The sequence below is a fragment of the Muscardinus avellanarius genome, assembly GCF_963383645.1.
Source record: "Muscardinus avellanarius genome assembly, chromosome: 1".
NCBI lineage: Eukaryota > Metazoa > Chordata > Mammalia > Rodentia > Gliridae > Muscardinus > Muscardinus avellanarius.
In genome coordinates, this window is record NC_137786.1 from 227944531 (window position 1) to 227970695 (window position 26165).

Genomic DNA, 26165 nt, shown 5'->3' on the forward strand with positions numbered 1-26165 from the left:
AGAAAAAGCCCTGAGAGTGTGCAAAGAGGGGACAGGAGGGGTGGAGACCGGAGGCCATGACTACATTCACGGGAACCCCGGCACATGTGCGCGAGCGCACACACACACACACACACACACACACACACACACACACACACACACACACACAGTACTGGGGCCTCTCCACTGCCTCCCAGGGCATTTACCTGACATCTTCTGTGGTCTCAGAGAGGCCAGGAGCTCAGATGTGTCCCTCAAGCCCCCCTGCCCCCCAAGACCCATGGAGCCAGTATCTTGTCTCTGTGGGGCCTCACCCTCCCCACCCCTCCCCACTCTCTAACCTGCCGCTGGGCCTGGGTTTTTCATTTGGTTGGTTTTGTTTGTTTGCAGTACTGGGGATGGAACCCAGGGGCATTCTACCTCCGAGCTACACCCCTAGTCCTATTTTTTATTCTTTATTTTGAAACAGGGTCTTACTGAGTTGCAAAGGGCCTCAGTAAGTAGTAGCGGAGGCTGGCTTTGAACCATGATCTTCCTGTCTCAGCCTCCCAAATGCTGGGATTACAAGCGTGCACCACCACACCCGCCTGGGCCTGTTTTTTTGGTGGTTGTTGTTTTGTTTATTTTATTATTATTATTATTATTATTATTATTATTAATTATTATTATTATTTTTGCGGGTCTGGGGATGGAACCCAGGAGGGGCATTTGACTTCTGAGCTATATACACCCCCTGCCCTTTTTTTAAAATTCTCTCTTTCTTGCTTGCTTGCTTTATTTTTGGTGGTAATAGGGATGGAACTCTTCTCGGGCTACATTCCCAGACCTATTTTATATATTTTTTTATTTGGAGACAGGGTCTCTTAAGCCAGCGTGGCTGGCTTTGAACCTGCACGATCCTCCTGTCTCCACCTCCCAAGCCCGGGTTTACAAGCGTGCGCCACCACGCCCGGCTCATTCTGTATTTTGAAACAGGATCTCACTGAGTTGCAGAGGGCCTCACTAAGTAGCTGAGGCTGTCTGAGAACCGCGATCCTACGGTCTCAGAGCCACCACGCTCGGCTTGGGCCCGGCTTTGACAGTGGTTCAAGGTGGACGAGGGCAGCCTCAGGACACATGCTGTGGGGGAGATGTGAGCCCGCCCTGCAGGGGAGCTAAGAGGAAGTTCTAGGTTCCCTGGGCCCCCAGCCTGGGCAGAGGACCCTGCGTCTGGTGAAGAAAGGCTGAAACATCGCTGGTCCAGGTAGCCTGGCTGCCACCCCACCAGGTGCCAGGAGATCCACTACCTCTCTTTGCCGGAGCCTCGGGCTCCTCATCTGTTTAGCAAGCCCCAGATGCCAACCCCTGAGTTTTCATCCTGGAAATCAAATGAGAGGACGTGGGGTGGACGGTGGCCACTGATCGTGGTCAGCAGAGTGTCCTGAGCCACCGGCTTGCAGCAGATGGTAGAGGGGCCCCACTCAAGGGGCCTGGGGTGAGCTTTTGCAGCGGAAGAGCTTTTGCAGACTGGCGGCTTGAGGCCCTGACGCTGTCCCTAAACCCTAGACCCCTGAGGGCAGAGGAGAGAGAATGAACATTTAGTTAGTATGGGCTAAGCTGGGTATGGTGGCGCACGCTTGTGATCCCAGCATTGGGGAGGCTGAGACCGGAGGATCCCGGTTCGCGGATAGCCTCAGCTACTTAGTGAGGCCCTCTGCAACTCAGTGAGACCCTGTTTCAAAATAAAGAATAAAATATAGGCCTGGGGGTATAGCTCGGAGGTTGAATGGCCCTGGGTTCCAACCCAAGTACTGAAAAATAAAAAAACAATGTGCAGGCTGGGTAACTTGGGCCCTGGGTGCTCCTCCTGACAGGGTTCTCATGGCTCTGAGAGCGAACGGGACTTGCCCAGAGCCACACGGGGACCAGGGGCAGGCCTTGTTTTGGGGGAATAAACTAGACAGACATGCCTCCTTCCATGGGTTTTGTAGCCGGGATGAGGAGGGGTATTAGTACGTCACAGGGCTGTGTGTAGCCAAGTGCTTAGTGCTGGCCTAGCAGGCGTGAGGTCCTGGGTCTCGTCCCAAGCCGCAGCAATGAAAGACACACGCACAAGGAGAAGCTAGAAGTTTATGGGTAGAGAAGCGAGGTCCGTTTCTCTGTTCCCCTGACACAACCTTAATTCTTGGTCCAGTCTCACAGATCTGTAAAGGAGGCCAGAGGGCGGGTGGGTGACTTGTCCAGGGACACACCTGGACTCTGGAACGGGCACAGAGCTGTGTGCAGGAGGGTGAGGGTTTGGCAGTTTTCTGGAAGGTTCCCGGGCATGGTGGGAGGGGAGTCATTCCAGAAGCTGAATCCCCCAGAACAGCCAAAGCTTTCCTCTTGCTGGGCGAACACAGGGTTCATGCAGGACATGTTGACCTCTGGGGCTTGAGTTTGTTCTTTTTCCTGAACTACTGATAAAACAAAACTTGCAAGAAAAAAAAAAATCAGCCCAGGCCCAGCAGAGCTGGCGCCCTGCCCAGCCCATACCTGCCTGCCGCTGGTGACCCATGGAGCCTCCGCCAGCCCAGCCCCGGGCCCAGGTCTCCCGGCAGCTGAAGGGCTGTGGTGGGTGCATCGAGGGAGGGAGGGGCCTGGCTCCTGGGTCTGGGGAAGGAGTCTAGGAGTCCCTGAGCCATCACCAGGGACCTGGCTGGTTACTGACTCACAAGCGGCCATTAGATCTGAGATCTAAGATCTGAGATCTTAGGAAGGACCCCCAAACCTCCAACAATTTAACCCAGGCCCTGCCAGGCACCCCAAGGTGGGTGGTACAAAAAATACCCCCCAAGGTGCGAGTGAGGAGATCTCAATGCTTGGGGGGGGGGGCTCGACCCCAGTCCTCTGAGAAGCTGCCCGACTGGAAGGCTGGGGCTCAGCTGGTGGCCCGACAGCTCCTCCTCTGGCCCTTGCAGCACCCTGCCGGACTCACCCCCAGACTCGGGCTCTGAGGCCTACTCCCCCCAACAGGTGAACGGTGAGTCCAGGGCGTGCCCTCCCCCTCCGGTCTGGGCAAGTGGTTGGGGCTGGTTGGGGCAGCCTTATCGGGGAGGGAGAGAGAGCGGGCGGGCAGGCGGGCAGGAGGGGGCCAGCGGCTGCCCAACGGGCCAGATTATCGCTGGTCAAATACTCCCCGGCGCTGGCTATTGTTTCCCCGTGGGCGGGTGGGGAGCCTGGCCCTGCCTCTGAGCAAGTATCCCTGCCGGTGATGCCACCCTCCCGGCGGCCTGCGCCATCATGGACGCGCCCTTCGGCGGTAAGTGGACGGCCAGGGGAGGCCGCGGGTGCAGTCCAAGCTCAGGCCTCACTGCCGCTGGGCCCACCTCACCTTCCGGGTACCTGGGATGCAGCAGCCCCCAGGTGGCCAAGAGCAGAATGACCATGGGCAGCTGGCTTCCCACAGCCTGAAGAGGGGTCAAGAGTTCTGTTTATCTTACCCAAAACATCCCTGGAATGCCTCCTGGGGGACAAGGGAGCTGCGCCTCTCCCTAGGGCTGGGGGGCCCCCCAGCCCGGGAGCCCAAGAGGGGCTGCGGGAGGGAGGGGGACTGGCTGATTGCTGGGGACGGGGCTGGGGGTCCCCAGAGACTCCTTTCTGAGGCCAGAGCGGATCCAGGCTGGGAGGAGTTGGAAGGCAGGAGGAACCTTGAGTTTGGGGCTCTTCTCGGGGAGCTTTGGCCCAGCCTGGGGGAAGAGCCGGCTAAGAGAGGTCGCCCACCCTCTGCCTGGGCTCTAATGGCCGGCTGCCCAGCCTCTCCGGGGCTCCAGGCTTGGCTCAGAATGGGGCAGAAGCAGGAGACCCTGAACCAGAGGGAGGTTGGCTTCTGATGCCTGCCCCCCATCTCTCTCGCAGATCCCCATCTCCTGCGCACCATAACCCCGGAGACCCTGTGCCACGTGGGAGTGCCCTCCCGCCTGGAGCACCCGCCCCCGCCTCCGGCCCACCTGCCCGGCCCCCCACCTCACTACCCCGTCCTGCAGCGGGACCTGTACATGAAGGCCGAGCCCCCAATCCCGCCATATGCCGCCATGGGGCCCGGCCTGGTGCCCTCCGAGCTCCACCACGCCCAGCAGTCTCAGATGCTTCAGCAGCTGCTCCAGCAGCAGGGAGCTGAGTAAGGCTGCGGTGGCCGCCTGGGAGCTGGGGGGGGGGGGGCTAGAGGTGGGGGGTGCAGGGTGATGAGTGGGGTAGAGGCTGTGCAGGCAGATGGGGGTAGCACGTTGATACACAGGCCCAATGCCATGGGGATGGGGGGTTCACAGCCACGGTGAGTTACCCTATTTACAGATGGGTAAACTGAGCCTCTGAGAGGGAGAGAGGTACACATAGGTCATGGAACTAGGAGAGGACTGTCCCCTTAACCCAGACAGACGCTAGCGGCTTCCCAACCACTTCGTGGAGGCCTTGGGTTTCCAAGAGGTTCCAGGCCTGGACCTGAGCCCCTCCAATATCCCACTCCAGCCTGCCCAATTATCTTTTCATCTGTTTTGCATATTGCATGGCTGAAGCTGGCCTGGAACCTGCCTGTCTCAGCCCACCAAGTACTGGGATCACAGGCCTGGGCCACCATCACCATGCCCAGGTTATTGGTGATTTTCTTTCTTTCTTTCTTTCGTTTTTTTTGCCTTTTTTTTTTTGTTTGTTTGTTCTGAGGATCAAACCTGGGGCATTTGACCTCAGAGTTAGACGTCTGTGCCACCATGCCCAGCTTAGACCTATTTATTTATTTATTTATTTATTTATTTATTTATTTATTTATTTATTTATGTGTGGTACTGGGGATGGAACCCAGGGGCATTCTACCTCTGAGCTACACCCCCTGCCCTATATTTTATTCTTTATTTTGAAACAGGGTCTCACTAAGTTGCTGAAGGCCTCACTAAGTAGCTCAGGCTGTCCATGAACCGCGATCCGCGATCCTCCTGTCTCAGCCTCCCAAGCGCGGGTATTACAAGCGTGCGCCACCACGCCCAGCTTCCAGCCCTCCTTTTTATTCTTTATTTTGAAGCAGGGACTCACTGAGTTGCGAAGGGCCTCACTAAGTAGCTGAGGCTGACCTTTTTTATTTTGAAACAGAATCCCCTTAAGTTGCCGAGGGTCTCGCTAAGTTTATAAAACTGGCCTTGAACCCGTGAGCATATGGAAATTTCATCAAAGACGCAGTTCAAGGAAAGATTCAGTTTGAACAGAATGTTTTGTAAAACCGAAGGGGAAGGGGTGCCTTACAGGTTACCCAGACTTTCCCCTCTCCCCTTTCCCTGGGGACACTACCTGCTGGCCCTCTGTGGGTTGTTTTTCTAGAGTCCCCGTGTCAAGAGTGATGCAGCAGGGAAGGGACCCACTCATTCTGTGCATGAGGGCAGAGCGCTATGTGTGTCTGGTCCCTTGCTGGGTGTGCTGGAGACACGCGCTGCCCAGTGCCAGCCAGCCCCCATGGTGCACAACTCTGTCCCCCCAGGCTCCCCACGCACCCCTCCAAGAAGAGGAAGCACTCCGAATCACCCCCTGACACCCTCAATGCTCAGATGCTGAACGGAATGATCAAACAGGAGCCCGGGACGGTGACAGCCCTGCCCCCGCACCCTGCGCGAGCCCCGTCCCCTCCCTGGCCCCCCCAGGGCCCGCTCTCGCCCGGCCAGGGCTCCTTGCCCCTCAGCATCGCCCGGGTCCAGACACCGCCCTGGCACCCGCCGGGTGCACCCTCGCCAGGTATGCGGCCGGCCAGCCCCGGGAGCTGCGGAGCGGGGTCTGGGGCCGGGGCCCACGTGGGTGTTCTCTTCTAGGCCTCCTGCAGGACAGCGACAGCCTCAGTGGCTCCTACCTGGACCCCAACTACCAGTCCATCAAGTGGCAGCCGCATCAGCAGAACAAGTGGGCGACGCTGTACGACGCCAACTACAAAGAGCTGTGAGTGATCGGTACTCGGCCACCCACCTCCCGCCAGCCTGGGGGCCCCCAGGTCCCAGCCAGGGCCCGGGAGCCCCGAGAACAAGGGGGTCCATTTCACGGAAGAGCACGCAGGCGCAGGGAAGAGCCAGGGCTGGTGCTCAGGGCTCCTGACTGCCCAGTCCCAGGACTCCCAAAGGGGTGGTGTTGGCCAGGGAGGGGCCTGGGGGGCACGCCCAGGCAGGAGGAAGTGGGCTGAGGCCTGTTCCCCCCACACACACCTCCTTGCATTCCGAGAAGGTAGCCTAGCCGGAAGCAGAGTGTAAGCAGGGCCCTCGCAGCAGCCCTCTCCCTGCAGAGGGGCGAGGGAGGCTGGGCCACAGGCTGCCATCATTCCTGGCCCTCCCTCCACACCCTTGGGTTCATCTTCCCAGGCCCTAGGCCAGGAGCCCTGTAGGAGCACGCCCGCCAGCCGCCCGGTGGGAGGGCGACTCTCTTAACTTGCTTTGGGGCTTGCCAGGCATGGGAGATTTTGAAGGGTTTGGAGGACTTTGTAGTGGGGGGGAGAGGGAGACCCACCTCTAGACAGGTGGGGTCCTTGGCTTACACAATGGAAAAGTTTCAGCACTTGGGAGGCCGAGACAGGAGGGTTGCAGGTTTGAGGCCAGTCACAGGACCTTAGTGAGGTCCTGTGTCTCAGCGATCACAAGACGAGGCTATTTTGGCCGCCTTCTGTGGGGTGTTAGGGCGTCTTCCAGGTCCTGATGGGGTCTTTCCCCTCAAACGCTTCACAGGGGGATGGATAACGGTGCCCAAGGGAGTTAGCGTAAGTGAGGGGATTTCCGCTGGGTATTTTAACAGAAGCTTCCCCATTAAGGGGACATTTCCCTCGTCCTTCCTTGATGTCTCCTTTGGACCTATTTTGAATTTCTTCTCTCCTACCTTACCGTGAGATCTGCCAGGGTCTCATGGTAAGGTGTGCGAGAGTCTAGTCCTTATAGCCTGGGGAGAACCCCCACGCACATACCCTTTTACCTCCGCATCTGGGGCCAACCCTGCCATTCCAGGCTGCAAGCAGAGGTCCTTGGTGTGGCCAGGCGCTGCCTTGGCCCTCTGCCGGGCCAACCTGTGGGTGGAGGCCCAGGAGGGAGGAGGCGGCGAGCTGAGGCCTTCCCGTGGACCTGAGCCAGGCCCAAAGGCCTCTTCCCCCTCCAGGCCGGCGTCTTCAGGGGCAATGCTTGTGCCTGGGGGTCTGGGTCAGGATGCCAAGCCGCCAGGCCAACAGCTGCCCTCTTTACTGCCACCTGGAGGTCCCCCACAGGGCCGACTTGGACAGCCCTTGAAACAAGAGATGGGCAGACTTCCGGCTGAATCTGAAGGGATGTTCAGAAGTGCCCCTCTCCCAATCCGGGCAGACTTGGGGGTCAGAATGAGGGCGTTTGGGGGCTCTGGCATGCCGGTGGGCTGGGGCTGGGCCTGTAGCAGAGCCGGCGCCTGGTTCCACCGTTGCCAAGACAACCAGCTGTCAGGTACCATGAGGCTCTGCAGACAGCCCCTCTCACCTCATCCCCCGTGAGGGAGGGGGCTTCAGGGAGCCTCTGGGGAGCAGCCAAGTGTGGCTGGGCTGACAAGCCCCCTCCTCGGAGTTCCCGCCCATCTCAAGGGTGGGCCTCAAGGGTCTTGCCCTGAGTCACCCATCACTGGTACAGGAAGTAGCCCCCGGCCCAGGAAAGACCGTCTCCGCTGAGCAGTTAGCAGAGCCGTGCGTGTGCCCATCTTGGGGACTCAGTTTCCATCTCTGGGAGGTGGGGACAGCCCCCTTGGTGGTTTGAGGATCTCGGGGTACAGAATAGGACATTGCTTCAGAGCAGGGTGTGTGGGAGGAAGCCACATCCCAGCCCCACCCCTGGGGGGCCCCAGGTGATCGCCCTGTCCGGCCCCCCAGGCCTATGCTCACCTACCGCGTGGATGCTGACAAGGGCTTCAACTTTTCGGTGGGCGACGACGCCTTTGTGTGCCAGAAGAAGAACCACTTCCAGGTGACGGTATACATCGGCATGCTGGGCGAGCCCAAGTACGTGAAGACGCCCGAAGGCCTCAAGCCGCTCGACAGCTTCTACCTCAAGCTGCACGGCGTGAAGGCAGGTTCCGGGTCGGGCAGGAGGCCGGTGGGCTAGGGCACTGAGAGGCCGCAGGGGGAGTTCGAGTGTGTGAGGAGACACCCTGCTGCCAGATCCACCCACCACCCAGCCCTCCGCCTCCTCTCTCCCTGGCTCCATCAGCTCTGTTCCCCAGCTCTCTGGCTTGCTCCCCACCCACAAGCCTGCGTCCCCACCCAGATCATCCCCTGGGCTCTCTACCAGCTGGGGCTCCGAGTCCCAAACCAGGCTCCCTGTGACCCCATCTCTCCTGTGGGCTTCTCTGGAACGGGGCCCTGCTAGGGTCCTGGTTACCCAAACCATAATCTTGAGGGTTTTCTCTCTCCCTCACCCCATCATGTCTCTGGGCCTGCTACCCTCCAGAGCACCCCTCCACTAGTTCCCCCCCCCCCCGTCCTCCCTTCAGCCCCTCTCCTGTCCCAGGTCTGCATGTCCGTATCAGCTTCTGCTCTGCTCTACTTGTGACACAGGGGGTCACGGTACACCCCATCCTTCCAGGACCCTGGTGTCCCGGCAGAGCCACACCTTCTAAGCTGAGCCCGCAGGGGCCTTGGGGAGCCGGCCCCTCGCTGCAGCCCACCTGTGTGGCGCCCAACAGGGTCCCTGCCTTCCTGCAGGTGGCTCCCACTCCCTGGGATCCCCCTCCCAGAGCCCAGGCCACTGCTCCCTCCTGGCCGTCTCCGGGAGAGTGCTCCTGCAGGGAAATCTGCCCTGAGGCCTGTTGGAACTTAGTCTCCACAGCACAAGATTTGGAGTCTGAGAGCTCCCTGAGGGCCGGCTGAGTCTGCCTGCTCAGCGTCATGGGCCTGGCATGCCAGCGGGGCTCAGGCTGTGGGGTCCTGGGTGTGCGTGGGGGCTGCTCCGGGCGGGGGCTGTGCAGGCCTGCAGGACCGGGTGTGCATGGTCGTGCAGAAGTGAGGGAGTGGTGTGCCATGGGGGTGAGGAGGCTGAGTGTGCCTGCCAGGGGGAGGGGTGTGGGTGTGGGTGTGGGTGTGGTGGCAGCTGCTCTGTGAAAGCCCTGCTTTCGGGGAGTTCGGGGAAATGAGCTGTCTCCTCACGGGGTCCAGCAGGGCTGGGCCATGTGGGGAGCCCATCTTGAGATGCTGTTGTCTCTGGCCTTTCCCAGCTGGAGGCCCTGAACCAGTCCATCAACATCGAACAGTCACAGTCAGACCGGAGCAAGCGGCCCTTCAACCCTGTCACGTGAGTGTGACCCCTGAGCGTGGTTCCCGCAGGGACCCACCCTGTGGGGGGCCAGAGGGCACCCGCAGTGTCCACCTCTCACACCCACCTGGCCTGGGTACCACCTGCCGCGGGCTGGCTCTCCGGGGCCTCCCTCCCTGCCCCCTGAGACCCTGTCTCTCCTTTGCAGGGTCAGTCTGCCCCCTGAGCAGGTCACCAAGGTGACCGTGGGGCGGCTGCACTTCAGTGAGACCACCGCCAACAACATGCGGAAGAAGGGCAAGCCCAACCCCGACCAGAGGTGAGCAGGCGGGCCCCATCCCACACGCTGGCCGGAGTCCCCACTGCGGTGTTTCAGAGCCCTCCACCAACCTAGGGACTCTTAAAGGGCGGGGTGGGGGCCTTCCTCAGCCCCGCACCTCCTTGTTTGGGGCCTGGGGGGTGTCTGCCCCCTCGTGGTGGCCTGGGTCCCTCTTGGAAGCTGTTTAATGTCACTTTGAGGGAGTGCAAGGACAGCGCGGAGCTGCGCACTGAGCAGGGCCCTGAGCGCGCCTCTGGACCCTGTGCGTCCCAGGTACTTCATGCTGGTCGTGGCTCTCCAGGCGCATGCGCAGAACCAGAACTACACGCTGGCAGCTCAGATCTCCGAGCGCATTATCGTGCGGGTGAGGGCCGCCCCCCTAGGGGGTAGAGAGTCTTCCCCAGAGCCGGAACAAACAGTACCCCGAAGTACCCGGGTGCTGGGGACTCAAGGGCCGGTGTCCGTACACTGGCACTGGCGGCGTGGCCTCGGGCACGACTCGCCCTTTCCAAGTGGCAGCTTTGCCTCCCTAGCAAAGCTTGAGGGTAGACCGCTCCGGTAGCCTCCCGGGACCCCCAGGTGACTCAGACCTCACAGTGGACAGGGCAGTTCAAGTTGGGGGTGGTGTGCCAAAGAGTCCTGGGTGGACCCGCGAGGGTGGCTGTGGGGTTCCCCCTTCCCTAGGGTCCTGCAGGTCTCTGGTTCTGCAGGACTGACCCGGCCCCGACTTTCCCTAGGCCTCCAACCCCGGCCAGTTTGAGAGCGACAGCGACGTGCTGTGGCAGCGCGCGCAGGTGCCCGACACCGTCTTCCACCACGGCCGCGTGGGCATCAACACGGATCGGCCGGACGAGGCGCTGGTTGTGCACGGCAATGTCAAGGTCATGGGCTCGCTCATGCACCCATCCGACCTGCGGGCCAAGGAGCACGTGCAGGAGGTGGGGGCGGGGCTCCGGGGAGGGCGGGGCCAGGTGGAAGGGCGGGGCCAGGTGGAAGGGCGGGGCCAGGTGGAAGGGCGGGGCCAGGTGGAAGGGCGGATGCGGGATCTCAGTCCAGTGACCCGGTAGCAGGGGTCTGTCTACACTGCAGCCTCCGGGCTGTCGCCCTTCTGTGATCCGGGGCCTGCTGCAGGAGGGGAGGGTTCAGGCGGCCTGGCTCCCCGCAGGTGGACACTACCGAGCAGCTAAAGAGGATCTCACGCATGCGGCTAGTGCACTACCGATACAAACCCGAGTTCGCCGCCAGCGCAGGCATCGAAGCCGCCGCGCCAGAGACTGGTAGGTATCCGCCTGGCGCACAGTAACCTCGCAGCCTCGCCCCTGCCCCCGACAAGGCAGGCGCTGTCCCTGTCGCCTTGGACATTCAACTCCTAGGAATAAAACCCTCCCTCTCGACTCCTGGACCTTCACCCCCAAGAATCTTAGAAAAAACCCTCCCCTTTGACCCCTGGTACTTGACCCCAAGAATCTGTTTTTAGTTTTTTTGTTTTTTGTTTTTTTTTTTTTTTCTGTACTGGGATGGAACCCAGGGGCATTCTACCTCCAAGCTACACCCCAGCCCCATTTTTTATTCTTTATTTTTTGAAACAGGATCTCACTAACTTGCAGAAAGCCTAAGTAGCTGAGGCTGGCTGTGAACTTGTGATCCTTCTGTCTCAGCCTCCCACACTGGGATTACAAGGTGCATCCACCACGCCCAGCTCAACCCCAAGAATCTTGCGGGCTAGAAGTCCCGTCCCTCAGCTCCTGAAAAACTACCCCTCCTGGGGATCCTGGAACCTCACCTTTCAGAATCCTGGCCCGGGATCCTCCCTTCCAGGTTCCCCCAGAGGTTCCTGACCTCCTCTTGGAACCCTGCTCCCCTCCCCCTGGGATCTTTACTTCCAGAAACCCACCCTGGGTAACCTGCACCTTGAGTTCTGGAACTGCGACCCTGTGCACACGTGTAGCAGGGACCTCCTCCCAGGCTGCCGGGGAGCCCGACTCCAGTCCATCTTCAGTCCCCCCCTTATTTTGAAGAGCTGCCGGCAGCCCCTCTCCCCCTTGTCCCTCCCCAGGTGTCATCGCCCAGGAGGTGAAGGAGATCCTGCCTGAGGCTGTGAAGGACACGGGAGACATGGTCTTTGCCAACGGGAAAACCATAGAGAACTTCCTGGTGGTGAACAAGGTCCGGGTGGGGAGGGACTTGGCGGGGCTCTGGAGCAGAGGGGCAGGCCAGCCGGGGCCCCACAGGGAAAGGGGCACACATTCCAGATGGAGGGTAGATTTGGTCACTGGAGGCTGTACAGTAGTCAAGGGCAAGAGGAACCCCGCGGAGACTCCCCCTTATAAAAGGAGGGTAACAGGACATTGCCACCCGGCCGTCTTAAGGCGCCAGTGTGTTCTTTATTATGAGGGTGACATTCCGTGCCTGAGAGGCCTGGCCATTCGAGGGGGCCTGGGGGGGGGCCTCTGGGACAGAGCTCTGGTTCTGACAAAGCACCTCAAGGGCCGTCCAGGCAGCTGGGCCTGCAGGGGCAAAGGTGCCAGGGGGCTGGGTAGGGAGCCAGCTCAGGAGCTAGAGAGTGGGCGGGCTGGAGGGCAGGTCTGCGCCGAGGTAGAAGGGAGAGCTGGGCTCCACTCCGACTCCCTGGTGGCCCGCAGCCTGGGGCTCCCAGGGCTAACTGCGCCCTCAAGGCTGGCCCGCCGCCCCTGGCAGGAACGCATCTTCATGGAGAATGTGGGCGCCGTGAAGGAGCTGTGCAAGCTGACAGACAACCTGGAGACACGCATTGACGAGCTGGAGCGCTGGAGCCAGAAGCTGGCCAAGCTGCGGCGCCTGGACAGCCTCAAGTCCACCGGCAGCTCGGGGGCCTTCAGGTGGGGGCGTGGCACGGGTGGGGGGCGGCAGGGTCCCCTTCCGGAGTCACCCCTGACCCCAGCCCTCTTCCTGCAGCCACGCGGGGAGCCAGTTCAGCCGGGCGGGCAGTGTGCCCCATAAGAAGAGGCCCCCCAAGGTGGCCAGCAAGGTGAGGGCCCGGGCTGGGAGGCAGGATGGGCCGCCTCCCTTTCCAACTTGCACCTCCGCAGCCGCACAGCTCCCGGTTCTTCCTCTCCCTCTGCCCTTGGGGACGGTGGCCCTTGGGGCTGGGTACGGCCGCAGGCTCCTTAAGACTGCCCTCTTCTGCTGCTCCCCTTGTCTCCTGGCCCCAGTCGTCCTCGGTGGTCCCGGAGCAGGCGTGTGTCGGCCAGCGCTTCCTGCAGGGAACCATCATTGCCCTGGTGGTGGTCATGGCCTTCAGGTGACTAGTCTCTCAGGCTCTGGCAGGGGCTGAGGGGAGAGCCGAGCTGCCCCATGGGGTCAGCTGGCCTTGGGCCTCGGCCCCAGGGAGTACAAGGTGTGGTTGAGGGGTCAAGTGATGGGGTCTCAGGAAAGGTGGGCTGCCCTCTTTGCCTTCTGTCTCCTCCCGGGTCTTGGGAAACCCACGGGCAGGTATCAGCTGGGAGCCGGCCCTGGCTCAGGGCCGCACACCCTGACCTATTGAGAGGGTGCCGGGTGGTGGCTCTGCTTCTAACAGCGGCCCTCTTCTGTGGCTCCCAGCGTGGTGTCCATGTCCACACTGTATGTGCTGAGCCTGCGCAGTGAGGAGGATCTGGTGGACGCAGACGGGTATGTCCCTAGAGGCCGGGCTGCTGGCTAAGCCCAGGCCAGGCGGGGCTTCCGCGAGCAGCCCAAGGCCAGTGGGACCTACAGGGACCCAACCGTAGGCTCTCAGCCTGCGGGGAGCAGGAGGGGAGGGAGGCCTCCGGGAGGGGGGAATCTCTGCTGATGCTGAGGTTTCTGGTTTGCTCAGTGTCCTTCCAGGGGTGCCTTCTGAGGGGCCCTGGTTAGAATGGGGGGCAGGGAAGGGTCAGGACAGGCCCACCATCACCTTAGCTGTGGGGGCTGCCTCTGACTGTGTCTTCTCTCTCTCTCCTCCCTGCACCTGTCTCCCTCTTGGTCTCTTTGGTGCCCCTTAGCTCTTTTGCCGTGTCTACTTCCTGTCTCCTGGCCCTGCTCCGGCCCCAGCACCCGGGGGGGAGTGAGGCCATGTGTCCATGGTACGTGTCCGACCGAGTGCCCCTCTGTCCTCTGGCTCCTGCTGCCCGTCTTCTGCCTCCTTCCTGCCTCCCTCTCCTCTTCTTCTTCCCCCTCTTGCTTTCTCGGGACGCCCAGCTCCCCAGCCTCTCTGAGCTCAGCCCACCTTCCCCAGCAGGTCCAGCCAGAGCTTTGGGACCACTCAGCTCCGACAGTCCCCTGTGACCACTGGATTGCTGGGCACACAGCCCTCTTTGCTGCTGGGTGCGTGCCCAGAAGGCCTGGGTGTGTGTGTGGGGAGGCGGTGTTCCAGGTGGGGACCCTCCAGCTCATACAGCTCCTGGCTTCCTAGTTACCACCAGGCGGCCCAGCTCGGCCCCAGGCCTGGCCGTCCGCACCTTGGATCTGTGCTCCAGCCCCTCCTGCCCTGTCGTCTGCTGCTCCTCGCCCACCCCCAGCCCTGCCACGGACCCCAGTCCTGGACACCGTCCCAGCCCTGGCCCCAGCCCCAGCACTAACCGCTCAGGTATGGCTATCTTGAGACAGGGCCTGGATTGCAGGTGGACATTCTTGGTTACCTGAGTCCAAAGAAAGGCCCTAAAGGCTAATTGGTGGGAAGGGCTACTGTAGGCCAAAAGGAAGGCTGGAGAAAGATTGGGGTATCCCCCTGAGGGGGCCAGGAGAGGCGTTCACAGAGGCCCTAGAGAAGGCTGGACAGGAGGCAGGCAGTCAGCTCCCTTTTTTTTTTTTTTTTTTTTTGGTACTGAGGACTGAACCCAGGGGCATTCTACCTCCGAGCTACACCCCTAGTCCTCTTTTTTTTTAATCCTTTATTTTGAGACAGGGTCTCACCAAATTGCAGAGAGCCTAAGTAACTGAGGCTGGCCACAAAGCTGAGATCCTCCTGTTTCACCCTCCCACGTACTGGGGTGACAAGCATACGCCACCACACCCGGCTAGTTTTCCTCTTCTCAATTCGTCCCTGATTCTATCCACAGGCCCCAGCCCAATGGCCCAGCTCCCGGTCACCAACATCAGAGCCAAGTCCTGGGGCCTATCAGCCAATGGCATTGGCCACTCCAAGCATCCTAAGGGCGTGGAACCTGTGGCCAGCCCTGCAGTCCCCTTCCCTGGGGGGCAGGGCAAGGCCAGGAACAGCCCCAGCCTTGGTCTCCATGGCCGGGCCCGCCGAGGAGCCCCCCAGCCCAGTCCGGATGCTGCTCAGCCTACGGGGACCCAGGGCCAGCCAGGTACTTGTCCACGCAACACCTCCAGCCCAGCCTGGCAAGGCGCACTGGCCAGGGCCCAGTGCAGCCCAGTCTCGGGGTGTTTGGCTGCAGAATTGTTAGTCGCCAGACATTTGATGAGCACATACTAAGTACCAGGAGCCTTATGCAGATCCAGCAAGAAAGGAATTGTTCCTTTTGTCTAAATGAGGAGCCACAGGTGAAGGGCTTTGCCCAGGGCCATTCTGAACCTGATCTGCCTAACTCCAGAGCGTGGCACCTTTGTCAAGAGTGCCAAGGCCAGGAAGGTGCTGTGGGGAGGCCTCCAACTCCCCCCAAACCTCAAAGCTTAGGTTTTCACAAAGCCAGAGAACCTTTTATTGCAGAGGTTTTCAAACCGGCTTCCTCCGAGGTGCCCAGGGCTGCCTTGGGGTTGAAAGGGAGGCCAGGAGATCTTCCTGGCTCCAACCAGAGCTCTGTACTAAGATGCAGAGGCCTTTGTGGCCCAAAGAACCAAAAAGCGTGGACATTGTGGCTTTTAGAGACCAAAGTGCAAAGTGGCAGGGGCAGTCCCTGGGTAGCCGCTCACCGCGCATGGAGCAGCTCTTCCTGGGCCAGGGCTCCGAGGGGGTGAAGACGGAGGCGCCCTGCCCCAGACTCCAGAGGGAAAACTAGCAGCAGAGCGGGCCAAGGGGGCACTCAGCCTCTGCGGGGCTGGGGCGAGCACTTGCCCTGGGCGAAGGTGGAGAGGTGGCGGAGAAGGCTTCCTTGCAGAAGGTGACACTGGAGCTGTCTTTGAAGAACATTTGGGGGCACGCTTGTAATCCCAGCATTCAGGAGGCGGAGACTGGAGGATCACGGTTCGCGGCCAGCCTCAGCTACTTAGCGAGGCCATCCGTAACTCAGTGAGACCCTGTTTCAAAAAATATAAAGAATAAAGAATAGGACTGGGGAGCTGGGCATGGTGGTGCACACTTGTAATCCCAGCATTTGGGAGGCTGAGACAGGAGGATCGCGGTTCACAGACAGCCTCAGCTACTACTTAGTGAGGCCCTTTGCAACCCAGTGAGACCCTGTTTCAAAATAAAGAATAACGCTGGGCGTGGTGGCGCACGCTTGTAATCCCCGCACTTGGGAGGCTGAGACAGGAGGATCACACGGGTTCGAAGCCAGCCTCAGCTACTTAGTGAGGCTCTCGGCAACTTAGCAAGATCCTGTTTCCAAATAAAATATATATATAAAAAAAGGTCTGGGAGTATAGCCCAGAGAAAGCCTCTGGGTTCTACCCCTAGTACCACCAAAATAAATAAAGGAAGAAAGAAAGAATAACAAATAAGGCAGGGGGTGTAGCTCAGAGATAGAAAGCCCCTGGGTTCCACCCCCAGTACCTCAGAAAAAAAAAAAAAAAAAGATGAAGCCAGTGGTCCCATTGCCCCCTTTCTGGGTGGGAAGGTTATGCAGTGGTAAGCCCAGATGTGAACTAGGATGCACCCCCACCCCACAGCACTCTTCAGGCCCACCCCCCCCACAGCCAGCCAGCCTGTGGTGGGCTCCTTCAGCGAGGACAGGCTGTGAACACTGCTGGCAGGGATTGTGGGAGGCCTGTCCTGCTTCTGGGCACCTGGTGTTTTAGAGGAGGCCGAGCTCAGGCTCATGGAAACTAGCTGGTTGTAGGTCTATTGGGAAAAGGGTGTGATGTCACTCCAGCCATTGTGGCCGTCTGGCAGGAACCTGAAACTCATGTACTTAGTTCTGCTGTACTAAGCTGTGAGTGACTGATCATGTCTGGCAAGGAAAGACAGCTTGTCTTCTTCTTCCCTGCCCCGACCCCCTTTCTCCTTGCAGAGCCACTGCCCTCCTTGACCTCCATCCAGGTGCTGGAGAACTCGATGCCCATCACCTCCCAGTACTGCACGCCACAGGACACCTGCAGGTGGGCCGGCCCCTCTCCTCTCTAAGGAGGCCCCTGGGTGCACCAGCGCAGGCAGTGCAGATGCCCGGAGCCTACTCCCAGGAGGAACCTCCCCCACAAGGAAGGGCGGTCCCTTTCCCGGCCTCTGGTACAGATGGGGCTGAGGTTGGGGGCAGAAGCTTCAGCGGGGGGTCCTGGGCTCAGATGCCATCTTTGCCCCTGCCAGGCCTGGAAATGTCACCTACCACATCCCCGTCAGCAGCAGCACCCCACTGCACCTCAGCCTGACCCTGCAGATGAAGTGAGTGTTGGCGCGGGGTGGAGAGAGGGGAGCCAGAAGGCCCCTGCCCGGGTTCAGACCATCCACCGAGGCTGGCCCAGGTGCCTGGTACACCTCCCGTGTGGTGGTCCCATGCAGCTTGGGGGCCCCGGAGGGCAGTGACTTCATTGTCAGCTTCGTGGCTCGGTGGGACACGGCCTCACCTCACAGGCTGAGGACCACAAGGGGTGACAGATGGGAAAGGTCTTGTGCCAGGACCTGGGCTGTTCTGTGGATCAGAGGCTCTGAAGACAGGGCTTGCGGCAGGGGTGGACCGGGGCGGGAGCTGGAGTTGAAGGACTCGGGGCCCATTTCCTGCTAACTGGGCTCTTTCCGCAGCTCCTCCTCCCCTGTGTCCGTGGTGTTGTGCAGCCTGACGTCAAAGGAGGAGCCCTGTGAGGAGGGGGGCGTTCCGCAGAGCCTCCACACCCACCAGGACACCCAGGTAGGGGGCAGGAGGGAAGCTGTGGGCCTTCCTGGTGGGGACAGTGTGGTCTCCAAACAGAGGAGAGGGAGCTGGGAGTCACAATGCAGGTGCCTCAGGGCCTGGGCCTTTGTGCCGGGAGGGGGATAGGCATCCAGGTCTCCTTCATTTCATCCCTGCTGAAAACAACTCCCCAGGCTAACCTAGGGCAAATGCAGCGAGGGAAATGGGAGCATCCCTGCCGGCCTGGGAGCCCATGTAGGACCCCGCTGCTGAGGCTGGCCTGCAGTTAGCAGAGCCCTGGGGTGCAGGGCGGGGCCGCCTCCTAGTTGGGAGCTGGATGGCTGGGCCTGCTTACAACCTGGGCTGGAGCATGCTTGGCCAGAGGCCATGGGCGACTCAGAAAGTTACAGGAAATAAGTGATTCTTCTCACCCATTCACGGCCTCTGTCTCAGGCCCTGTGCTCCCAGCAGATGTGGCAGACAGATGTGAAGTAGACAGACTTTGGTTTCTATGTTCTCTGACGAGGAACAACGTGCAGGAGGAGGCTGAGCAGAGCAGGTGGTGGGTGAGGGAGAGAGACCGCCTAGAAGTAGAGGGAGCCCTGCCAGACACTCAGCAGACGCGGGCTCAGGCCTGCACCTGCATGCCCGAGGCCAGGCCAGGCCTCGGGCAGGGGATACACAGGCTGCCTATGGCTGACCTGACGCCGCCTGCCAGGACAGGCAGACCTGGGTCTGACCCCAGCTCCGCCGCACCCTGCAGCTTTAGTTGAGATGCAGCTGGCAGCACCAGCACCTCACCTCACGGGGCTGCAGTGAGGATGGGGTCCATGAGACCCTTCTGAGTGAGTGAGCACAGCGGGGGGCAGCAGGGCCGGGGAAGGCCTCTGAGCCCTTGGAGGCTTCCGGGAGTCTTCAGGGGCGGCTGCCATTGCTCCCCAAAGCAGCACGCGCTCCCTCTCATGCTTCTTTGAAGCGTCTGCTTTTCTCCTCCGTAAAACTCACCACAGACCCTGGGCGGCCAGGACCGTGGCGAGAAGAACACGGGCTGACCCCCTCTCCCTGCTCTCCAGGGCACCTCTCACCAGTGGCCAGTAACCATCCTGTCCTTCCGGGAATTCACCTACCACTTCCGGGTGGCACTGCTGGTGAGCACGGGCACCCCACCCCCAGAGGCCAGGTGCTTCTCTGTAGTGGGGGGCTTGGGGAGGAACGGGGCTCTGCAAAGCCCGTGGTAGGACCTGGGCAGTGCCAAGAATGCCAGCCGGGAGGAGTGCCTCCTGCCCCGCAGCCCCAGGGCCACCTCACCCGTCCCCACGCCCTCTGTCCAGGGTCAGGCCAACTGTAGCTCGGAGGCCCTGAGCCAGCCAGCCACAGACTACCACTTCCACTTCTACCGCCTGTGCGACTGAGCTGCCCGTGAGGTGGCAGCACACCAGGGACCCGGGCCCCGGCCCTCTGCACTGGACGCAATGGTGTTACACTGGAGTCCGCTGCCGGCCAGCTGAGGTTCACTGGCCTCCCCAAGACGCGGGACACTGGAAGTCTTCACACTGGAGCTGCTGTTCCTGCTGGCTGACCTCACACAGCACAGAGGGGGCCAGAGAGACATCTTGGGTCTTCCGGCCTGCCACTTCCTGGGAGCAGAGCAGGACCAGTTCTCGTCTGTCCAGATACGGTGGCTGGAGGGCAGGCTTCAGGGGCCCTCGAGGCAAGAGGAAGCCTGTGGCCCTGTCCTGCCCAGAGCCCACCTTCCCCTGCCTCCCTTCTGAGATGGGGGGCTGCCCCTTTTGGGTAGCTCCCAGGGGCTTGGATCCGGCCCTGCCAGACCTGGCTAGACTCAGTGAGCCACTGGAGGCCAGGTAGCGGTCACCCTCGATGCTGGCCCCTGGGGTGGCAGCTTGGTAGTGGACTTCTTAGGGTCTGACTGTTACGCTGGACTTGAATTTCTAAGCTTTAAGTGTGGCCCAGGAGGTTTCTTCTCCGAGGGAAAGTTGGCTCCCGAGAAGTTCCAGGGCAGTCTAGGCCAGCCCTGGGAGGGATGGAGACTGACTTTATGCCTTAAGTCCTCTCAGTGCCTGATGAAGCCACGCTCAGGCCTTCGCACGCCTGGGCCAGTGGTGGCCAGCCGGCCAGGTAAGCCTTGGACCCTTGAACTGGAGTATCCCGTGAGCCCCCAGGGCCTGTGTTCCTGGGAGCTCACAGTGGTGCTGGTGACTCCCTTACTCTGAGCAGAGGAGCAGGAATCCCTGCAAGTGGCAGGCTGGTCTGGGCTAGTGGGTAGATGCAAGTAACTTTTGCTGTTATTAATGAAATAATTACTAAATGCACTTAAACCAGGGCTGGAAAGAGTAGAAGGCCGGAGCTAGAAAGCCGAGCGGGCCAGGGCCCTGCGGTGACACCTGCGAGGACAGAGGGGCTCTGCAGTGATTCTCAGGTGCCTGGGACGCCCACTCCTCTGGCCCCTTCCTAGGTCAGCGGTCCCCTGCTGGGCTCGGAGGCGCCATCGCTGATCTCCCTCCCAGGAGCAGTGGCGGGTTTGGGTTAAGGAAGTTTTATCTCAAGTGCCAACTGGAATGTTTCTTAGTCGTGCCTGAACATCCTGCGGCCGCACGCAAGGAGCGTGGCAGGCTTCTGGCCACTTCTGCATGAGTTCGGGTATGGGAAAGGGAACTGCTGCCCTTGCCGTGTGGTACTGTGCCAGGTGTTTGGAAGCCAGGTCTTGCCCCTATCCTACCTCTCATTCTCAGCTCTGAATGGGAGGCCTTAGTGTGGGGGGCTGCATCCTAGGAGCTTATGCGCTGTGGGCCACTCTGCCATGAATCACAAAGCACTTATCCTCAGGATAGGGAAACCCCAGGGGGACCTGGGGCTCGTCTCCCAGCCCTTCCCTGACGTGGCTCTCCTCCCTCAGGCTGACATAGGAATTGTGGTTCCCCAAACCACACAGGGGCTGAGCCTTAAAATGACTGTTCTCCCTCCTCCCACGAGAGAAGCCGCACTACAGTGCCTTAGAACTGCGAGCCCCGCCCCTGAAATAGGATTCTGGGGCTTCCTCCCTGCGGGTGTGTATTGGACTGCACTCCCTCATTCCTTAACTGGAAAGTGACCCTCCACTGCCCCCTGGAGTCCATCTGGCCGAAGCACAGCCCCAATCCCAAGGCAGCTGGCAGTTCCCGTGCCTGGGGAGGGGTCGTCAGTGCCAGAGCTGGGGCCAAGCTTGGGCTCCAAGCTGCTTGAGGGGGTCAACCTCGGACCAAAGTTGCCTTAAGCCCAAGGTATAAAAGGGCTTCGGGGAAGGCCTGCCTGCCTCCCTCCCTCTCCCTGTGGCCATGGGGCTGATCTCCACTAGCTTCGAGCTGTGCATAGGACCTCCTAGTGCAGACGCCCTGCCACGCCCCCCCCCCCAGCGCCTGCGTGTGCAGAGCACCCGCCCTGCTAACTCCGTCCTGTCCCTGAGCTTGTATTTATCACGTACCGACTCTGAGGCGGGCGGAGGGAAGCTGCCCAGGGCCGGCTTGCTTCTTGTCCCCGAAATGTCCTTTTCTTTTCAAGTAAATATACATGTATAAATAAATGTATAAATACTGCTTTGTATCTGAGTTTGTCTCCTTGTCACTTCTTGAAAGTTCTAGTGGGAGAGGGAATCACCTGTGGCGCCAGAGCCAGCTAAACTCAAGGTTCCTCCAATTCCTGGGGGGATGCTTTGTGCCCTCCCCCCCCATGCTTGGTTTCATACTAAGGATGGGAAAGGACTCAGCAACCCTTCTTGGGCTACCTGTCCCTTGGCCACGCCTCCCCTTGCCCCCATCCAGCTGGCCGTCCAGGGAAAAGCCTTCTCAGGGAACAGGCTTAGCCTGGAGGGGGCGCCCAGCCCAGAGAAGGGTGACTATGTTTAGAGGAGGGGGTTGGCCCAGGGCAGCACTGACTGGTGTGGGCTCCTAGAAAAGTTTGTTCTTGAAAGAGAAGAGGGTAGGCCTAGCCCCTTCCTATGCAGAGGTAAGCCTTAAATTTCAATGGCAAGGTATCCTGCCACACAGCCCTCCCCTCCCCTCCCAGGTAGAAAGTAGGTTCCCAGCAGCAGCAAAAAGCACGTGAAAGGCAGACGAAAGGAGAAAGCCTGGGATCAGGGAGGCCAAGCAGGCCCCCGCCCCACCCCACCCCTGCAGAAAGGGCACAAGCCAGGATGCCACACATCTGCCTTTATTGTGAGCAGGAGGTGGGACGCTTCTAACAACAGTAAAAAAATTAATTTACAAAAGCAGGGACTCCGTGCAACTGCCTGGTGGGTACCTGAAAGAGGAGAGGGATATCAAAACGAGTCCAACAACCCTTCTTCCGCCTCCTCTCTCTAAACTCCATGTCCCTAGGCAAGGGCCGCTCTGCTCGCTGGAGGGCGGGGCGCACCAGCTAGCTCGCAGTGGCCTGTGGGTTGACTGCATGGGGTGTGAAGTCCCAGGTCCCCTCACAGTCGTCGTCTATGACTTGTAGAAATGCAAATATAAAGTGCAGAAAGCCCCCACCCTCGGCCCTCCCAGTGAACCCCAAAGCCAGATCAAGGCCCTGGGCAGTGTGCGGCGACAAAGGTGACACTTGGCCCAAATCCCCGGACCCCGCCCACCCTAGCGAGTCCCTGAGCATGGGCTCTTGCAGCCAGAGCCTCTGGGGGGTGGATGAGGCTGAGGGAGGCTCCTCTAGGCTGCGCCTCCGAGGAGGCCCATGTCCCGCCCTCTCACAGTCCTTACCCTCATACGTAGATGCCGACCCAGAGCAGGAGGAAGAGGACTCCGTAGCCCATGAAGAGCGAGGCCACCAAGGAGATGAGGAGCTCTTTGTAGATGTCCCGTGTGTACTTGGTGGAGGTGACCTCATAGCTGGGCAGGACGGTTAAGGAGAAGCAGAGATGGCCTTCAGGGTACAGGAAGCCCAGACCACCCGGACAGGAAGGTATGCCTGGCTTGGTGCAAAGGGCCCAAGGAGTGACTTACACCCTGCTGCTCCACAGCGCGCCTTGACCACTCGTGAAGAGAAGAGAGCACGGGGTCAGGTCGCCGAGGAGGCAGTCTCCTTAAGCTGCTCAGTCCTACGCGCAGCCGGGACCGGCCCTCAGCCCTCAGTCTGTGGACACCCTTCTTTCCAGGCTCAGCCACAGCCAGGCCCTCAGCTCACTGACCTGGAAGTCAGAAGAGCACGCTGAGCTCACCTGAATTTAGAAAATAAGGCCGCAACCTGCCCTTGGGTCACGCCAGCCTTCTCCTGTTCCCAACCCAATGCAGAATTAGCAGGGCACGAGCACCAGAGAAGTTTCTCCCTCAGTTTCGTTGGCTCACCAGGGCTTTGGTAAAAGGATACACGAAGAACCAGGCAGTGAAGAACATGCCAATAGCCAGAAGCACCACGGTCAGGTGGGGGAAGACAGCCGGGTTGACGGGGCTGGTGTACCTGCTCATGGCCTCGAGCTCCTAGAGGAGGCACAGGATTAGAGCCATCAAAGAACCCGATTCCGCCGGGGAGACTCTGGAGCTGCTGTGACTGCTAGAGGCCCTAGAGCCTGGGAAATGGGAATCCTTCAGAACCAACATCAAGTGATTCATTAGGACAACTACCATGCCATCTTAAAACAGAGGTGGCGTCTTTTCTTTTCCATACAGGACAAGAAGGGCAGCTGGGAGCCAGCAACTGAATATGTAGGAAGCCTTTAGCTATAAGCCCTTGGCATTCTCTTTTCTTCTTCTTTTTTTTTTTTTTTTTGGTAGTACTGTGAGTGGAACCCAGGGGCTTTCTACCTCTGGGCTATACTCCCAGACCTATTTTATACTTTATTTGGAAACAGGGTCTCTCTAAGTTGCTGAGAGCCTCACTAAGTAGCTGAGGCTGGCTTCGAACCTGTGCGATCCTCCTGCTCAGCCTCCTAACCTTGGCATTTTCTGAGGCCAGTGACTACTGCAAAAATGTGATGAAAGCTATGAACTCTGCCTGAGGAAAACCACATATCAGAAAACTTTCATCTATAATTTCTGGAGCCAGGCTATAGACTCTAAGCTATTAATCCCTGCTGTAAATCAGAACCATGACCTGTTCCCAGATCTCACCTTCTGTCCCCCTCCTCTTCTTTTCTTTCTGGTATTGGGGATTGAATCCAGAGGCATTCTACCTCTGAGTTACACCCCCACTCCTTTTAATTAATTAATTAATTAATTTATTTATTTATTTTTGTGGTACTGGGGATGGAACCCAGGGGCATTCTATCTCCAAGCTACATCCCAGCCCTATTTCTTTTATTTTGAAACACAGTCTAAGTTGTGGAGGGCCTCACTAAGTAGCTGACCATGAACCCAGATCCTCCTGTCTCAGTCTCCCAAATGCTGGGATTACAAGCGTGCGCCACCATGCCCGTTCCCTTTTTATTTTGAAACAGGGTCTCACTAAGTCCCTAAGGCTGGCCTCAAACCTGCATTTCTCCTGTCTCAGCTTCCCAAGAACTAGGATGAATGTGGTTCTATCCTCAGTACATTATGATGAAATCTCAGGATCTACCAGCAGAAAACAGGAAAAATTCTGGCTCTACTGAATAACCTGAGAAAAATGGTTATAATAATATGTATTTCACAGGGTTGATGTGTGATTTAAGAACGATGACTAATGTTGACGTATTTAGTTTAGTGCCTGGCTTAGAGTAGTTGCTGAATAGGTGTTTCTTTCCTTTCTAAGGCTGCAGGGACAATTATGAGATAATGCTGTAAAAGAGGGCTAGAAGCGTAAAGTTCTGTACAAATGTTAACCTCCATTGTCACTCACCAGCCAACCTTCTAAAATCCAGAACATAACAACTCTAGAGAAGTAAACTAACCCCATTGTTCTAAGAGACACGGGAATTCAACTCAGTAAACAATTATGTCCCCCTCTCTCCCCCCCAAAAGCAATAAAGACAATCGCTGCCATTTACTGGGCCTCCAATTGCAAGCTCTGTGTTGGGCACTGAGAATACAAAGATGAATAGACATTATCCTAGAGCTCCAAACACGTCAGATGGTGGTCACTAGGAGGCGTGGCAGATAACAAAGATGTCCATAAAACGTGGCAAGAAGTCTGTACAGAGGCTGTAGGCCCTCCAGGAGAAAGTGGCCAAGCGCCTGAGTCACAAGTGCTTCGAGAAACAATAATAATATATAATATAATTATATTATAATATTATGTATTATTATCATTATTTTTTTCTTTTGTTCTGAGGATTGAACCCAGAAGCACTCTACCACTGAGCTACATCCCAAGCCCGTTTTACTTTTCGAGACAGTCTCAAGATGCCCAGTCTGCCCTCGACTTTGCTGCAATGCTCCCGCCTGACGCCTGAGCCGCCAGGATTGCAGGCGTGTCACCGCACCCAGCAAATGACACTCGCTCGGGGCAGGGCAAGAAGAGTAAGAGTTCGGCGGGCGGAAGTGCTTTCCGGATTGAAAGCACAGATCACAAGTTATAGGGACACAAACTCGAAGGTGTTCACAGCGCGCCTCACGCCCCTCACCCTTGAAAACAGCGAGATCAGAAGCCCAGTGCGAGCTACCGCTGAGCCCAAGGCGTCCGCGGCAAGGGCTTCCCTTCCCCGCTGCCCCGCTCCCGCCGGGGTCCCAGGGGCGCCCCAGCCTCCGCACCTCGGGCGTCTGAGGCCTCCGCGGTAGCCGCGGGGAGGGCCCGGCGCCCAGCGCTCCCCACAGCCCTGTTAGGAACTGCCCTCAACCCTCTCACCATTTTGCCCGGCACTGGGAAAGCCGCCGCTCAGCCACCGGAAGAACACGTCCGCAGGAGCGAGCCCCTGGCCCGACCGGAAGAGGAAGTGCGCTAGCGCGCGGCATTGTGGGACTTGTAGTCCCGCGGTTCCGGTGTAGCGGGCGCTGGACCTGGGGGGCGGGTGTATGGTGTGGATGGGGCGTGGGCGGGCGGTGGGGAAAGCCGGACTCGGGTTCCCCAGAGCTTGGGCTCTCCCCGGCGGGACTGTCCGCCGTGAGAAGCAGTCCGAGGGGGCGGGACCGCGCCACATTTCCCAAGAGGCTGTGCGCGGCGGCCCGGTCACGTGACGGGAGCGCGGGCTTTGGAAGGCGGTAGAACGAGACGGGACCCGCGGCCGAGGTGAGGAGGAACCGGGTTTGAGCCTCCCCAGGGTAACAGCGGACCCAGCGGCAGCTGCCGAGGCCTCGCGCCCCAGAGACCAGGTGGACCCCGAGGGTAAGCGCCTCCGAGAACGACGGGGTCCTCGGGGCGCAGTGGGGAGCGGGGTCCGGCCGCGCGGGCTTCGCAGGCGGGGGGTCCTGCTACCTTCCCGCTGCGAGGCGCGGGCGGCTCGCACAATCTCGGAGTCACTTTTCTTCATTTGTAAGAATAAAACGGTACTTGTTACGTTAGGGGTCGTGGCGTATTTTTGGTGTATTTTTTCTTTTTGTGTGTGGTCCTGGAGATTAAACCCAGAGGCATTCTACCTCCGAGCTCTATACCCCCGGCCCTGTATTTGGTTTCGAAACAGTCTTAAGTTGCGTAAGCTGCCGACTCTGGCCGCGAGCTTGCCATCCTCCTGTCCCAGTCTCCCGAGTTCTGAGATTACAGGCGTGCGCCACCTGTGATGTAGTTTTTGGAAACATTTTTGAAAGTGAAGTTTTCTTGCCTATGTCTCTTGGATGCCGCGAGAGGATAAACGAGTTA

At 59.3% G+C, this 26165-nt stretch overlaps 2 protein-coding genes across 4 annotated transcripts in view; one reads left to right on the forward strand and one right to left on the reverse strand.

Annotated features, from left to right (window-relative positions):
- Positions 1-18886, forward strand: part of MYRF (myelin regulatory factor) — a gene marked incomplete at both ends in the record, with an annotated part of 33058 nt that extends 14172 nt beyond the window's left edge. Inside the window, 24 exons of one of the 3 annotated variants that reach the window (XM_080711944.1) lie at positions 2922-2983; positions 3859-4120; positions 5465-5715; positions 5790-5913; positions 7838-8033; positions 9178-9254; positions 9424-9534; positions 9808-9898; positions 10272-10472; positions 10700-10811; positions 11591-11700; positions 12232-12392; positions 12469-12541; positions 12726-12814; positions 13114-13182; positions 13533-13613; positions 13769-13854; positions 13943-14116; positions 14589-14840; positions 16647-16749; positions 16955-17029; positions 17387-17492; positions 18548-18622; positions 18806-18886. In XM_080711944.1, coding sequence (XP_080568070.1) covers positions 2922-2983; positions 3859-4120; positions 5465-5715; positions 5790-5913; positions 7838-8033; positions 9178-9254; positions 9424-9534; positions 9808-9898; positions 10272-10472; positions 10700-10811; positions 11591-11700; positions 12232-12392; positions 12469-12541; positions 12726-12814; positions 13114-13182; positions 13533-13613; positions 13769-13854; positions 13943-14116; positions 14589-14840; positions 16647-16749; positions 16955-17029; positions 17387-17492; positions 18548-18622; positions 18806-18886 — 3022 coding nt within the window. Of the gene's footprint in view, positions 1-2921; positions 2984-3243; positions 3263-3858; positions 4121-5464; positions 5716-5789; positions 5914-7837; positions 8034-9177; positions 9255-9423; positions 9535-9807; positions 9899-10271; positions 10473-10699; positions 10812-11590; positions 11701-12231; positions 12393-12468; positions 12542-12725; positions 12815-13113; positions 13183-13532; positions 13614-13765; positions 13855-13942; positions 14117-14588; positions 14841-16646; positions 16750-16954; positions 17030-17386; positions 17493-18547; positions 18623-18805 lie in introns of those variants that run through there. The other 2 variants (XM_080711945.1, XM_080711946.1) reach the window with 2 other exon arrangements.
- A 3335-nt stretch (positions 18887-22221) lies between these two features.
- TMEM258 (transmembrane protein 258) lies at positions 22222-22924 on the reverse strand (the record flags this gene model as incomplete). Its single annotated transcript, XM_080693457.1, has 2 exons — positions 22222-22348; positions 22827-22924. The coding sequence occupies 2 exons, from the start codon at positions 22922-22924 to the stop codon at positions 22222-22224; spliced, it is 225 nt and encodes a 74-aa protein (XP_080549583.1).
- Between the last annotated feature and the right edge of the window lie 3241 nt (positions 22925-26165).